This window comes from Rhipicephalus sanguineus, chromosome 6 (assembly GCF_013339695.2).
Source record: "Rhipicephalus sanguineus isolate Rsan-2018 chromosome 6, BIME_Rsan_1.4, whole genome shotgun sequence".
Classification (NCBI taxonomy): Eukaryota; Metazoa; Arthropoda; class Arachnida; order Ixodida; family Ixodidae; genus Rhipicephalus; species Rhipicephalus sanguineus.
This window is the reverse complement of record NC_051181.1, coordinates 137,590,618-137,606,524: the sequence shown is the minus strand read 5'-3', so window position 1 is coordinate 137,606,524 and position 15,907 is coordinate 137,590,618. Positions and strand designations below refer to the sequence as shown.

Sequence of the window (15,907 nt, the reverse complement as noted above, 5' to 3'; positions counted from 1 at the left end):
GCAAAGAGAAAAACTATAAGAAAAAGTTCCGTTGACAGGAGTTGAACCCATGACCTCTCGGTCCGCGACGATGGCTGGCGGGCATTTAGCCCACTGAGCTACCCAACAAACACATTGCAGAGGCTACATGAACGCGCCTTTTATCTTTCACACTTTCACACAGCTCTTGAATAGATGGATGTTATGAGCGACCCATTTATAATGGGGCGGTGACATGTGTGCCACCAGGCTCGAAAAAAAAAATAAAACGCGCCGTTGCTACGACCATCCCATTCGGCGCGTTTCCAATAGCAGTGTAATTTTGTCAGTGCTTTAATACCGCGAGGAGGCGGCTTTAGCCCAAACCTTGCTCATGGCATCCATCCATATCGAACAGTAGCTCTCCGACGCTTGCCTGGCTGTCGCACTGCGTTCCCTGGTCGCCATGTGAGAATTAAAGGGCCCCTAAACCACTCAAGGGTCAAAATTTAGTTGTGGTGTTGCAGTTGTGCACGAGCCTACAGCGAACGCTGGCGGAATGGCACGTGCTTACACGTTTCGCTCTTTCCTTCACTAAGCTGCGTTCGTCGGCTCATCCATCCACCTCTCAGAGTGCCCTTCCTCAGCGTCCGAGGTGAAAACGCAAGAAGCGCGCGCATCTGCTAGAAGAAAACGGGCTCTTGTTCGCCCACTGACAGTGTCTGTTGCTCGCAACGTCACCTAATCCTACAGGTGACGTCATGACGGCTGTTCTCGATAGAGGAAAGACATGGTGAGGAGCACGCGAGCGTCTGTTGGTGGTTTAGGGGCCCTTTAACGGCCAGACTAGAGGGAAGACACGACGCGCTTAGCATTTCTGTTCGCGTTTCATGACGTTTTGGAGAAGTGCATATCGAGTAACAGTGTTTATTATTCTAAAAAGACAGGATGTGCAAACAAGGACACAAGAAAGAAGTCAGGACACCACAAACGCCGACTAACAACTGAAGAGACGCACAACGGCTGAAAAGGAAAGAAGGCACGAAAACTTATCTGCGCATGCCCATGCAACAGGCGAACCTATCAATCCGGCACGCTTGGCGGTCTACGTTGAAGATAACTGTTAAGGCATTTGATTTCATCTTTATGCAAGTTAATCGACGGTTGGCTCACGCATGCGCTACCACTATTCTCGATATGCCATGCTTCAATCATCAGGCGCGTTTCTTCATTTCTATGCCGGTACAACACTGCGCATTCATCGAATTTTGGCGTGCACTTACAATCTCGACAATGTAAAGATAGATTAGAAGGTGAGCCTCCTGTTAGCGATCTCTTATGTTCCAACAATCTCTGGTTAATGCATCGGCCCGTTTGTCCTACGTAGAAGCGACCGCAGCTGAAAGGGACCTTATACACCACACTCGTACGGCAATCAGTGAATTTGTTGGTGTGTTTTACAAAACAAATATCGGTCCGCTTCTTGTCTTTTACTCGCTCATTCTTCCTTTGCACAGCGGCACAAATCTTACCTAGCTTATTGGCAGCCGTGAAAACAACATTAACGCCGTATCTACTTCCTACTTTCTTTAGCCTGTGAGACACGCAATGAATGTACGGTATACCTACGACACGTTTCTTCCTATCGTTTTCTGCAACTATGCTCAGACTTGACACAATAGACTTCTTTAAACGTTCAGTGACCCTGGCCACTGCATCACGAGGATACCCTACATCTAAAAGACGTGTAACCTGTGCGTTAAAGCTATCACTCATTTTGTGCTCACACGACTTGGTGAGGGCTGATTTAAGGCAAGACATGTCATTTTGTGCTCACACGACTTGGTGAGGGCTGATTTAAGGCAAGACATGGCGATACCGTTTTTTACAACCTTCGAGTGCTTCGACGAAAAATTTAACAGCGGTTTCGAAGATCCAGGAGAATACTGCCAGCACACGTGGTTCTTCTGGAACGTTAAGGAAATGTCTAGAAATTGTATTCCATTATTCTGAGGCACCTCTTTAGTAAAGCTCAGCCCACCTCCGTTAATTTCAAATTTTTCGCTCACGGAAGTTACCACCTTTTCGAAGTCCTCACCACTACAAAAGATCAAGTAATCGTCCAGATAACGAAAAACCTTAATAACCGAATTACCTAAGGTGCCTTCCAAAAGATTGTCAACCTTGCTAAGGTATAAATCACTAAGGACCGGAGCAACCTTAGAACCAATACATATCCCTGATTTCTGCACATACACGCCTTCCTTCCATCCTACAATCGTCGACTTTAAATACATGGAAAGGATTTCTAGAAATGCCCCGGTAGAAACACCACATTTATCGGTGAAAACCATCTGGCGCGCTTGTTCGTTAATACATTCATTAACACAATTTAACAACTCCTCATGTGGCAAAGAATAATACAGGTCCTCAATATCCATACTAAAACCTTTACAACAGCCGGGGTTCTCCTCTGAGAGGAACTGAAGTAGCGCCTGAGAATTACGCATACGAAAAGGGTCTGAAAAACTCAGAGGTTAAGCAGTTCTGCAAATAACTAGATACAGTGACTTGCCAGGTGCCTTGCTCTGAAACGATTGCTCGAAATGGGATATCGTTCTTATGTGTTTTGGCTGAAAAGAACAATTCTAAAGTAAGTGATTTAGCCTTCTTGACATTACAAGCTTTCTCTCAAGGTTATGTCTTAACAAAAGGTCAACAGCACGTTGCCTGACTACCGATGGCTTAAGTTTTACCGTCCTAAAATTCTTTTCTATGGCTGTTAATGCTTTTTCTGAGAACAAACTGTCCGGCATAATTACAAAAAACCCTTCCTTATCTGAAATTACTGGCCTGAGTTTCTTTTCGACACAGTAATTAACCAAAGGCCAGACAGGATCAGAACACTTGAGATGCATATTACAACCCTTGATGCTAGCAACGCAGTCTGAAATGCAGTGGGAACGCTCTTCTTCAGGAACAAGTCTAGTGATTGTACGCGGCAAACTTAAAACGTCTATTGGTTTCAGGTTCGGCTTAAAGCAGTACTTAGGACCTAAGGCTAGGGTTTTGCAGTGACTGTCATCTAAGGCAGCTCCTCCAAGGACTAGCAAGTTATTTTGGGGTGAAACAGTAGAAATAATCTTCCTCTTACATGGTTGAAGTTCTCGAAGTTTTACCCTCCATATGAATTCAGCATGCTGGTTAGCTACCCTCATCCAGTCGGCGTACATCTGCTTCTGGCGGCGATCGTCACGCGAAGTCGAGCAAGATATTTGTTTCGTAAAACACACCAACAAATTCACTGATTGCCGTACGAGTGTGGTGTATAAGGTCCCTTTCAGCTGCGGCCGCTTCTACGTAGGACAGACGGGCCGATGCATTAACCAGAGATTGTTGGACCATAAGAGATCGCTAACAGGAGGCTCACCTTCTAATCTATCTTTACATTGTCGAGATTGCAAGTGCACGCCAAAATTCGATGAATGCGCAGTGTTGTACCGTCACAGAAATGAAGAAACGCCTGATGATTGAAGCATGGCATATCGAGAATAGTGGTAGCGCATGCGTGAGCCAACCGTCGATTAACTTGCATAAAGATGAAATCAAATGCCTTAACAGTTATCTTCAACGTAGACCGCCAAGCGTGCCGGATTGATAGGTTCGCCTGTTGCATGGGCATGCGCAGATAAGTTTTCGTGCCTTCTTTCCTTTTCAGCCGTTGTGCGTCTCTTCAGTTGTTAGTCGGCGTTTGTGGTGTCCTGACTTCTTTCTTGTGTCCTTGTTTGCACGCCCTGTCTTTTTAGAATGAATACTTACCAACTAGCTCAGCTCTCTGTTATTCTAAGTGTTTATTATGTGCTTGTTGTCATCTTTGCTCGAGATTCACCATATGCGGTGTCCACGTGCATGTTAAGAACTTCAACTACCGCAAGGGTTAAAGGGACACTAAAGAGAAACAATGAATTAGTTTAGATTGATAAAGTGTGCTCGGAGAACTCTTGTGTAGTTTATTTCACCACCATAGGTTTATTATTAGAGGAGAAAACCAAGTTCAAAGTTTCATTTTTAAATTTCGTGCCAAACTTTGTAATTCGTGACGTAAAAGGTTTCAAAGAGCATTTAACGTATTTTGGCGCCACTGGCTCGACGAAATTTCCACAAACTCGTTATGTCAAGTCTCTGGCCCCCTCAGAGGACAATGTACTTCGATTTAACCGATGAGGAACTACGTAGGCCCAAGCAGGCGCCGTCAGAAATATGTGATGTCACGGCAAATGGTGCGGGAATTCCAAGGTGGCGTCGCCACCTGTATTTTCTTTTTGCGCGTTTTCTCGCTTATTAAACGTCTTCTCGCAGCAAGCGTGGTGTTTTTGGTATCGTGGAAGACTACTTTACTAATGCGAGAAAAATCGTTTTGCTCTTTAGTGTCCCTTTAAATCGTGATCATGGGCGTTAGTTGTCGGTACGGAGATGTATCACTAGGCGTCAACGTGGGTGCCTCCACATAAAGCGGTGCTATATCTGCCAAACAGCAGTAGACATTGTACAAGCTCTTGTATACCAATGCACTATAAACAGTCAACTACTTCTGTGACGACATGTTTCACTTTTGGGTTATGTCGATTCCTTGGACGGAGGGATCAGCCATCTTTTTTGTCAGTGCTGATTATTCAAAAAATATTTTTAAAATATTCACTATTTCGATATGCACTATACGATTAGAGTACTGAATAAAACAGGACATTATTAAATTTTTCATTAGAAGTTTTCTAATATTCGGACACCCCTACTGTAAATTCCCAAGCAAGTGCCCCCCCCCCCATACGGTGAAAGATAATAGGACAAGATTGGAAGGGGGGGGGGGGGGGCTTGCTAAGTCTCGACCAATATTCAAGATGGTGGCAGAAGACCCTCTAAGAAGAATGCACACCTGTGTGCTTCTAATGCTTTATTGAATACACATGCATTTATCATTTCTTTTGAACCGGCGGGAATCCTCATGTGACATTTCGTGTGGTATGACAAGGGGGGGCAATACATTCTTCAAATATTCTTTAAATGCCTGCTCGGTCATTGGCACATACAAATCTCCTGACAAGGAGAGAGGGGCGCTTGCTCGGATATTACATATAGAAGTGCAAAATACTGTTTAGTTTTTTATACTGATTTTTTGCTTCCAGGAAATTATTGGGTCAAACACAAAAGGAACCACTTATGGTCAATTTTCTTATCATATGAGGCATACATGCGGGCAAGTTAAAAAAAAATTGTAGTGCCACACACTAGTAAGAAATTCTCGTTAGTACGCATAAGAAGCAAGCTGAAGTGCCTCATCTTAAAGGCTAATAGAAACTGCAAACAAGGTATGCTAATGTCAAGAACAACAGTTTCGTAGAGGACAGTTCGCATACACTCGCTTAAAACCTATCTGACATGACAGTGATGTCCTAACGTGTTCCCACAACTAACTCACTGGCTTCTGACGCTTTTCTGGCCTGTAAGTTATGTTGAAATTCTGGGAATGCTCAACTTGGGTTCTTTCCTTGCAGGAAACGTTCTACGAAGATCCACCAGGTGTGGCTCGCTATGTCATGGGCATTGTGCACGGTGCAGCACATGGTATGCCCGATTTTGTCGACTACTTTGCCGAGCAGCATCCTAACCTGGTGGTCAAGTGCGGCGTGTTGGGTCGCCATTCTGACATCGAGACTACCTCTATGGTCAAGTTTCAAGAAATGGTAGGTGCCACGTGGGCAACACCATTTTAGTTCTGCTGATTTCGTGGTACAATGTTGTGAATGCGGTAGACTGCCATTAAGGGCAGAACTCACGTGAACTATGAAAACGTTTCAACAGAAAGGATTCATACAACTCTTAACGCTACCACGTCTGGTGCTACCCAAAAACCCATGATGAAAAACAATAATAAACTAAACAGCCACAAAACTACAAGAGTTGAACAAGTGTTGTGTTTCAACACTTTGATCCGCTTTGGGGTTTCGCAAGAACTGTCATTGTGCATCTACCTACCTTCCTGTGATAAGGATTTGCTGCTGGGGTTATCATATTTCCTATTCTGATGTGCCCTGAAGTGTTGTAACACACAACCAATTTTGGTGAGTTCAGGGTATCTGAAATAAGAGCACACCCGAATGCATTGTTCACCCAGTTTTGTATAGAAAACTTTTGCATGTCACTATATTGACTATCAGAAAAGTGAGGCAAGCACAGCTTGCCTTCATAGAATGGGAAATTTATTATTCTGGCAATTAAATCACTTTTGAATCTGTCTTGATCGTGTGCCATTTGAAGGGCTGTTGTTGAAAAGCACAGTCTGCACGGAGTTGCTTAACAAAGACGTAAGCTTTTCTTTAATGTCATGATATCTTGTTTTTAGGCCATGGAAACATTTTCAAGTCACTGTGCAGCTGGAGAACTCAGTTTGTGCACATTACGGACTGCAAGTCTTAGACATTAAGGACATCACGCAGCTCTTTTGCGACTACCTTCAGTGTACAAAATAACTTTCCTTTGAATTGAGCTTTAATAATGAAAACGGTGCGCACCACTTGCGCTTTATTGTGAGTAGATACGAAGCACTCAGGTTGTTGTCGAGAAGGAGATGAACCTTCTGGAACACACAACCAAGTGTGCCCTTTTGCCTTTCTGATGGTGATAACGCTACGTCTAATCCCTTTCACAGTAGGGTGTTGCCAACATCGCGGACGTGGTTGTGGTTTCGTATCTGATTGTAACGTGCAGGCAACCTTCGGACCCTGTTTATCAGAAAAAAGTGTACGTGACATCCGTGTAAATATGGTGGTATCCTTCGTCACACATATGCTGTGTGCAAGAGATTTAAACCTGTGGAGAGCCTTAGTCGCAATAATATTGTAGTGAAGCTATTCTACAAATTGTTGTACAAATTATGCTTGGTCTGGGGAACAAAACAGTTGCTAGAAACCTGTATTTACTTTTCTTAACTTTTGTGGTAATCAACGTGCCTTCGAATGTTCGCATCAAGTAATGCAACACAGCGTTATTCCACACACACAGAGCACTGTTGGACTGATTATAGTCCGCGTTTAATTAAAATTATAAAATGTTTGGGCCCGGTAGGTTCAACATCACATTAAGTGGTAACACTCATCTGGAGGTGCGCACCAAAATGAGAGAGAGAGAGGACACACCATCTTTATTTACCAGCAAAGGCCTACTACCTTTAGCGATCCACGTTTATATACTGAAATCTCAAAGCCGTAGCTTGTTGCTGCTTCTCTGAAAATGAACCTTTGCTGCTAGTAAGCACTTGTCTGTCATTACTTTTTCTGTCTATCCCTGCAGCACCATTTGTCATGGTGCCATAAGAGCGATCTCTGTATGTCTCTTTCCCATTTCTTTCATTTCCCTGCACTGTATGTGGTATCATTCCATAGTAACTTTCCAAACAAGGCTGAACTTAAGGTAAGGAGGCTTGAAGCAATAAAAAAATCATCTGAAAGGGATGTCGCTGGAGCCAAAATTTCAACAAGGGGGCACTTGACAAGGCGACAAGGGAACTTGCTTAAGATTCCAAGGGATGGGAAACACAGTCGAGGAAGGCAAAGCGTCAGATGGAGTGACAAAATTAAGTTCACAGGGATAAAATGGAATCGGCTCACACAGAATAGGGTAAACTGGTGATCATTAGGAGAGGCCTTCGCCTTGCAGTGGATCTAAATTGGCTGAAAAGGGTGGTGGTTTGGGTGTTTAGTCATGATAGCCTATGGCAGCGTACATCAGAGGCAAAGACGACATAGAACAGAGCAATAGACATAAGTGCTTATGTTTGTCTGCTCTTTTGTTTCTGATGTGTGCTTCCATAAGCAACAAGGAAACATTCTGATGGCGATGCAATCTCATTAAGAGCATTTGCCATTCTTTCCATGGAGAGCTTCTGATAAACTGCATAAAACCACTCTAAACAAAAGTTGTAACTTTGTCTTAGATACCAACAGTACACAATTGCCTGTTTTGTAGCCACTGGAAACAATTAAGAAATAAAATGCTACTTGGAAGAAGGCGGGTCTAGCAAGTAGCATCCTGTAAAAGCTATATACCAACATAAAGGGAGTAATTGAACTAATTTTGAGCTTAATCATTTAAGCTTGGGATAGTTGTTTGTTATGGAACACACTTTTAGATTTTGACTTAATCCGTTGCTGCCTTGACGTCAAACCATTGGCTCTTGCAGTAGTCCTTGTTCAACTATTTGTATCCCTTGGTAGCAAGCCATTTTGCCTGGTAATGCGTATCACCACACCAATGTGTGGTGATACGCATTACCTTATTGGTCAATAGCCGACATAAATCAAGAGCGGCATTCGGATCAGATACGCTTCTTGCCACGGGGTGCCGCCACTAGCCGGCGCCGACCTCCTCAGTACACGGTAGCTGCACTCGCGCACACGAATCACAGCGGGAGAGCGATCGCGTTTCATGACGCGCGCTGACGTAACTTCTTTCCCCCGTGCTATCCCTCCCTGTGTAGCTTCCTGTGCGCTCGTCGGCACGAGAAAAGAGAGAAAGCGCTGAGAGCGTGCGCCAAACCCCCGTAACTCCGCTCATTCTTGACGGGTTTGAGAAATTTTTGCAGCAATCAATTCGGGAGGCAGTAAACTCCGATAAGGAGGTCATTAGATCATTACTTCGAAAAGTGGTTCATGACTCCTTTTAAGGCTCCTGGTGACCTACGCTAGTTTTCAATTCTGGGGTCTTGGGTCAATGCAAATGCAAGAACTGGCTTTGGTTTTGCGAATGCACACTTGTGGCTCGCAAATTTCTTGGTTCCCCAAGCCTCTTGGATTCCTAATTCTAAAACTCTCTCTTGTATCTGTTTGTACAGGTTGGGCGGACGTACAGCAGCGGCACGTACCGTGCTGGGCCCCTGCACCAGATGAGCCTGGTAGGCACGGTGCATGAGGAAGTGGGTGGCTTCTTTCCCGAGTTTCTGGCAATACTCGAGAAATGCCCTTTCTTGTACCTCACTATGCCCTGGGGTCCCCTCTCACACGTTCAGATGGAGTCTCCACAGGTGAGAAGCGGCATCACGATATAAGGTTTCTGTTATAGAGCCGAACCTCGTTAAATGAACACTGATATAGCAAGTTTCGGTTATAGCGAACTATATCAACTTTCGGGGGGGGGTTGGTCGCACTTGATTTCAGCGGCACTTATTATTTTCATAACAAAACCAAAAATTCGAGAGCCGCGGCGATATTGGCTATAACAAAGAAATATTTGGTTCGCCTGAGGCTCAAAACTCTAAAAGGTAGCATAAGAAGCAGAAAAGAATATTTAAAGACAACTCGCAACTAAATTTTGGTTTAAACTGCGGTTTCGAAGTTGCAGAAATTTTGCCGGTGATAAGCATTGCGGATGCATTTAGTCTGCTTGCGTGAGCCAAATTGCCAGTTTGTTAGAGCCAATTTTTATCTCTACTGTTACAACGAATATCAAATATAACGAACCAATTTATGGTCCTGATGCATGGAAACAAAGTTTTCTAAATTGTTAAGCCACCTTAACCCAGTGCTGTTTATTAAGCCAGTGTTAGTGCAGCCAACCTTGAAATTTGCAAGTACTATGCATGCAGGCAGAATGTGTAGAGTGTAGGAGCACGCATGAACTGTAAAAAGGGTACACGAATACTACTGCAGCGAATTGGGCCTGTCCTCACTTTGCGACTGTGAAGAATACAGCAGCCAGCATGTTAAATACTGAACTCTTTATTGACCGAACTTGTGCCTAGCAGAGCAAGCAACCCTCGTAACATAACAATAGCAGCGAGCGTAATTCGAAACACGTTGCCTTTTGTACGTTCGTCATCGAACCTTCCAGCATAATTCTGTGCACTTGCCTAAATTCTAGAATGTTCTGTACCGCTCTTCCTGTTGCACATGCAATCTGATTATAGTAGGGGACAACATTGGAAAAGATTCTCAAGTCTAGCACAGCAGTAACCTTGTTGCATTGGCTAACCAATGAAAAATGGTCACAGGAAAAGAAATGTAAATGAGCACACTTGTCGGTATTGTCTGTGTAAACATAGGTTCACATTATTCACAGTATTGATGGACGCAAAATGCTAGAGGCCCGCATGCTTAGATTTAATTGCATGTTAACACCCCAGGTGGATAAAATTTCTGAAGACCTCCACTACGGTGTCTCTCATAATGATATCGTGGTTATGGGACATAATACTCCAACAATTATTATTATTATTCACAGTATTAACCAGCTTTTGCCGCTAAATAAGAGTGCTGACGGTCACTAGCTTCAAGTTGACCATCTCTCCCGTCGTGCAGGAGAGCAATGACGGTCCCATTCTGTGGGTACGTCCCGGCGAACAGCTTGTACCCACGGCCGACCTGATCCGGTCGCCGAACAAGCGTAACAGCGTGTCTGGGTCGGGAGCAAGGCGTAGGGACGAACTTGCGCAAGTTGCAGTATCTGCCTCGTGCCTCGGAGCCACGGGAGATGCTCTTTGAGGATCGCACCAAGTGTCACGCGGACCACGTTGGACAGGGCTTTGATAGACTGACCACTGCTGCCGTGGGCGTTCTCAAAGCTGTCCGTTGCAACTCTGGGTGAGTAACGTTGGGGCTTTCATGGTCCCGAAATCTATTTGTCTATAATTCGTTTCATACATCAGGTGCAATGCTAGGGAAGCTAGTGAGACTTCTTGCAGTAGATGCGTCCACACCAAGAAATAGTTCAATGAATTTACCACTGGTAATGTGATTTTTGTTTTTGTTTTTTAGGCTGAGTAGTAAATGAAGATGCTTTGTGCATTGGAAATAAACAAACCCCGTTATCTACAGTCAACTGCCGATTTTTCGGAAGCCCGATTTTCCGGACATGCTTGAAAATTCGGACGCTTTCGCGGCACCGTCACCAGCCCCATAGAAGTCAATGTATTACAGTCGAACTCCACTACAACAAACTCCGCTTCAACGAAATTTCCGGTACAACGAAAAATTCTTGGTTCCCCGTCAACAGTCCATAGGAGTCAATGCATAAATATGCTCGCCACAACGAACACTTTTTCTGCTGCCATTCCGCTTCAACGAAATTTGACGATGCCATTCCAGGCTCAAAAATTTAATTTACCGTGCAATAAACACAATCTCAGAATCTCGGACATTTTGATGCATTTTAGAACATAAAAATACGACTTCATAGTCTGAATCGCGTGTTGGAACCACCAGAAACCGCTGCTGTTGACTGAGCATGGGGGCCGCCATTGCTTGATAGCGACGGTGATCAGACTGCCCTGCTTTCGCAACTGGCTTGAGTTGCTTCTGAGTCGCAGAAAATCCGAAGCCAAAGCCCAGTTGTCGACACTGGGGGATGCCAGTGGCATGATGCGAGCTTCATGTCCGGGCTTTCAGGTGTCGCCCCCATCAAAACGACAACAGCGCACCGCCGGCAGCGGTAATCGAAACGCCATCTAAGCCTTTTTTTCACTGATTTTATTTGAAAGACTTGAGGTCAGTATGCAAAGAAAACCATTTCTCATTTAATTTTAGGCTGTCATAAGCGTGTATAGCGCGAAGGCTAAAAAGATTTGAAAGTGACGCACTTTTGGTGGCAGCGCAAACCAGAAAACAAACAGTCACGCCGCACTGCTGGCCGTGAAAGGGACGCAGATATGTTCATATCAGTTACAGACAGTTTGCTGAATACTGTGAACGAAGTGGTGCGACATCTTGAGCAGCAGAATTGCAGGGACTTTAGCAGTATACCTTTCTTATACCAGCGAAGGCTTCGTGTCTATCGATGTATTTATCATTCAACGCTGGACAGCTTCTGTACTCCGGACATTTGTGGTGGGGCTATGCGTAGTACGTACCTTCTTTGCATATAAACGCTTATGCATGCATGTTATTTGCTGGTATACATGCTAAAACGCTACTTACGAGTCCTTGATCTTGTGTAAACATCGATGCAGTCGCAATAAAATAATTTATTCCAGCAAGTTTGTGCGATTAGCGTTGTCATTTCGCTCAGCCTGTATGCGGCAGCACTACCTTACTAAAGTAAGTATGTAAGATACTTGTACCTAATGAGTAAGTGACTACTGTGTACGAGAGAAATTCAGGGAGGGTGGAGAGGGGGCTGCCCGAGCGACCGGGGGTAGTGGCGACGCAGAAGCAGACGACGATGGCATCAAATGCTATGTGGAACGCCAGGCGCCATATCAAAACGCCCTTGTGCGTTTGAAACGTATTTCATTTTATAAACAGCTAAAAAATCTACAAACAATATTCGTAGTTCTTAAAACTAAATTGCATGTGAAAGATGCTAGAAGCTTTTTCTGTTGAGAGCAAGATAACATTTTTAATTGTTTTTGCAACTACCGTTAGAATCCAGACGGCGCTACCATCGTGTCCAAATATTCGTCCCCATTGGCTCTATGGACATGTCACTCCATTGACTGGGGTGCAATCGCGAAACGATAGCTTTTCCGATGCCTTTCCAATACTTTTCGTGCTTTTTGCGCTTCGCTAGTGGTCAGAGCGACAGTACATCCGCCACATCCGAGTTAACGCGAGCAGCCCTGGGGTGCAGTCGCGGAATGGTGCGTTTTCCAATGTCAATGCTTTTCGTGCTTTTCGCGCTTGGCCAGTGCGACCAGTGGTCGGAGCAGCGATTCGTCCGCGTTATCAGCGGGATCAGCCAGCCGCGAGTGGTGGATAAGAATAGCATAGAATAAGGCGTAAGTCATCGCTCCGCGATAGCACGCCTGCATGTCGCCGTTGTCGGCGAATAGCTAGTATTAGCGTATTGGTGCAACTGTGCAGTTCGTGTTTGCGCGCCCGTGCCCGTTTGATTCGTTCGCGGAAGCCGTTGTTTCTGCATGCTTTTCAACGTGGCGTCGCTACGCATATATCAGAATTGCGTCGTAACACTGCTGGGGACACAGTGTTACGACGCAATTCGTCGTAACACTTTTTGAATATTGGAAATAAAAGTTTCACTGTTCTACTAGCTCAGGTCAGCCATATTTTTTTTCGATTTCACTACAACGAAATGTTCGCTTCAACGAACATTTTTCCGAGCACCGTCAATTTCGGCGTAGCAGGGTTTGACTAGAACGTCCGAAATTTCGGACGCTGAAACTCTTCCGCGTCCGATTTTTTGGACTTTCTGCCCAAATTGCAGGTCCAAAAGGCATTATTTGAAGCCCCCACCTCAGCCGCATCTATCATCTCGTAGGTTCGAACCAGCGCTTTCGCAAGTCGATCTGTTTGCGACAGTAGCACAGTACGAAAGTCAGCTGTGCCGCAATGCCCAAGCGTTATGGGGTGAAGCAGACCAGAAATTCAAAGGAGCCGTACGGCGATGTCTTTACGGATAAGCAGCGGAAATGCGCGGAGGCGTGATTACGGCAGCTGGCAAACGCGCCAGTATGGCTTAATCGCTGACAATCCTTACGATAAGCATCTTCAGTTAACTGCACGCATTTAATAGGCGAGAACCCAAACGCACCACGCTGCCATTCTTGCTGCCTCTTTGTGCAAGACCGCTAAGTGCGCCGCACAGACGCGTTGCCTTCACGGACGAAACTAGCTCGCCATTGCCACGCCTGTGTGCAGTCAGGAACAAAGTGCGCATCACGAACCCTTTCATGATAAATGCGTGCGTACGATACAGCAACCGTACAGTGACGGCGTCAGCTTAGTTGGGGATGTGCTGCACACAACTAGAAACAATCGGCTTCACACGGCAGTAAATGCTGCGTATCGGCGGAGATTCGGCGATGTGTGTACGCATTGTTTACATGCGCACACACATTTTCTGCGTCATCGTTTCCAAACGCTCCATGTGAGAGAGCTGTAATCTATCCCGCGCTTTGCTGGTATCAGCGGCGCTCATCACGAGATGCATTCTTGCAAGTGGCGGTTGGCACGTAGTTAAGCGGGGTTCGCGGCAGGTACCGAATGTGTTTGCGAGATCCTGGGCGCGCACCAAAATGCCTGATAATTGTACTGGGAGGCATTAAAGCTATTTCGGACGTGGCTGTGGCAATTTGACTGCTTGAGCGGAATAAAAGCGCATGAATTCGTTTTTTCGGACTGCCCGATTTTTCGGACGATTTCGCGGTCCCTAGGGAGTCCGAAAAATCGGATGTTGACTGTATGTGGTTGTCAATAGGTTGTTCTGAATCACTTAGCATTGCCTTTTGTATCATGGCCTCCGCGATTAGCACTGGCACAAAGCAGCCGGAGCATATCGTGGAGGCCAAGCACGAAATGCACGGACTCGCACATCTTGTGGATCGAACTTCTTGCATAGCTTCCGCAGCGTAGCACCTGATGTACGAAACGGAGTATAGTCATTACTATGAAAGCTAAACTTGAGAAAGAATGTGTCGATGAAAAATGTTGACCACTGTGAAGCTTAAGCTTTCAGCTGCTTTTCATTAATTTGGGCAGGACAGAACTTATGTAATTAATTAGGGGTCTATTCTTCACTTTTGCGGAGGGGGTTATTCATAGCACATACTTTAGAGGTGACACTTTCACTTCACTGAGATGATGTTCAAGGCATTTTGCCATGCATGATAGGAAGTGTTTCTGTAAGTGACTGACCGTTCTATGAATGCAGGTCTAAATGTACGCCTTGTTTTCATTTGACTGTTCTTTCGAAGTACGACTAAAAGAAACGGAGCCTAATGCTAGATGTTCATTATTTTGTACGACAGAGGGGAAACCAACCGTATCACCAAGGATGTAATTGCATTCCACGCTGGAGACTTCAACCAGCTGGTGGAAAAGCTTCAGTTGGACCTTCATGAGCCACCCGTTTCACAGGTGAGTGCTGGTCATTGGAACTTCCCGGTTTTCTTATGCAAGGACTTTTAAATGTGCTCACGGCTTGGGACATTCATTACTGAAGCTGTTAAATTTTCTTTTTTTTTTTATGTTAACTGAGATGTGTTACCCTCCAGGCATTTTTCTTTTGCAGAATCATGCTTCATTCTGATACTTCTTTGTAGTAACGGCAAATTCTTATAAATTAAAAACCTTATGGTGCTCTTCCCACTTTGATTCCGCGCTAAGCAGAATTAAGGGGCTTCTATATGAGAAGTGATGTGGTTTGCTGTATTAACGCGAGAGTGTTAAAGAGCTAATTTCACAGAAATTCTGGCGTCGGTGTTGGCATCATTGGTTGTGAGCGAAAAATTATCTTGTCCGTGACCGAAAAATCAAGAAAGATGCAAATAAAATAAATAATAAAAATTTTCGGTTCGAAGTGAAAATCGACCAGGCCGTCTGCGTGGCAAGCAGGTGTTCTACCACAGAGCTATGCTATTGCTTGAAACTTCTTCGGAAAAAAACACTATATGAATGTCATGTAGTGGAAGGAGTCCCCTTAACGCTTGTAACATTGCGTGGCAGAAGCGTAGAATCGTGCCAGGTGTCAAAACATGTGAATTGCGCAACGAGCGGGTGTTTTAAAGGCCCACCCATTACAAAGCAGTCAGACATATTTAATCATCATTAACTGTTAGAGCATCAACAAAGTGAGCAGCTGCATAGGTTCGCGTGTTGCTTACGGACACGTAGTGGGCCCTTCCCTGATTTGCAAAAGGAAGAATTATGGCGCAGTGGAATTGTACTTGCAGTAGGCATTCTAGGATAGTTTGCAATGGCCAATGTTATAAGCACAGTCGTCCATTTCCTTACGGCACGGTTGAGGTGTGCACCGAGAACTGAAGCCAGGCTAGCATCTGAGAAGGCGATGCGCACGGGTGGGTTTCTACTCTTGAAGGCAAAGCTCAAGCATCCTCTAAGTTTTTGTCTAATAAAGATAGACCTTTGCAAGAAGCAGTTCTCTTGTGGGGCCTTGCCATAATTTGGATTTCTCGTGGTCTAACATGCAGCTAGTTAAACTCTTT

At 44.8% G+C, this 15,907-nt stretch overlaps 1 protein-coding gene across 1 annotated transcript in view; it reads left to right on the top strand.

Moving 5' to 3' along the window:
- LOC119396513 (uncharacterized) overlaps nucleotides 1-15,907 on the top strand; it is a 43,842-nt gene that overhangs the window by 20,468 nt on the left and 7,467 nt on the right. Inside the window, 5 exon segments of the mRNA XM_037663768.2 lie at nucleotides 5,511-5,699; nucleotides 8,846-9,034; nucleotides 10,308-10,433; nucleotides 10,435-10,589; nucleotides 14,711-14,819. Coding sequence (XP_037519696.1) covers nucleotides 5,511-5,699; nucleotides 8,846-9,034; nucleotides 10,308-10,433; nucleotides 10,435-10,589; nucleotides 14,711-14,819 — 768 coding nt within the window.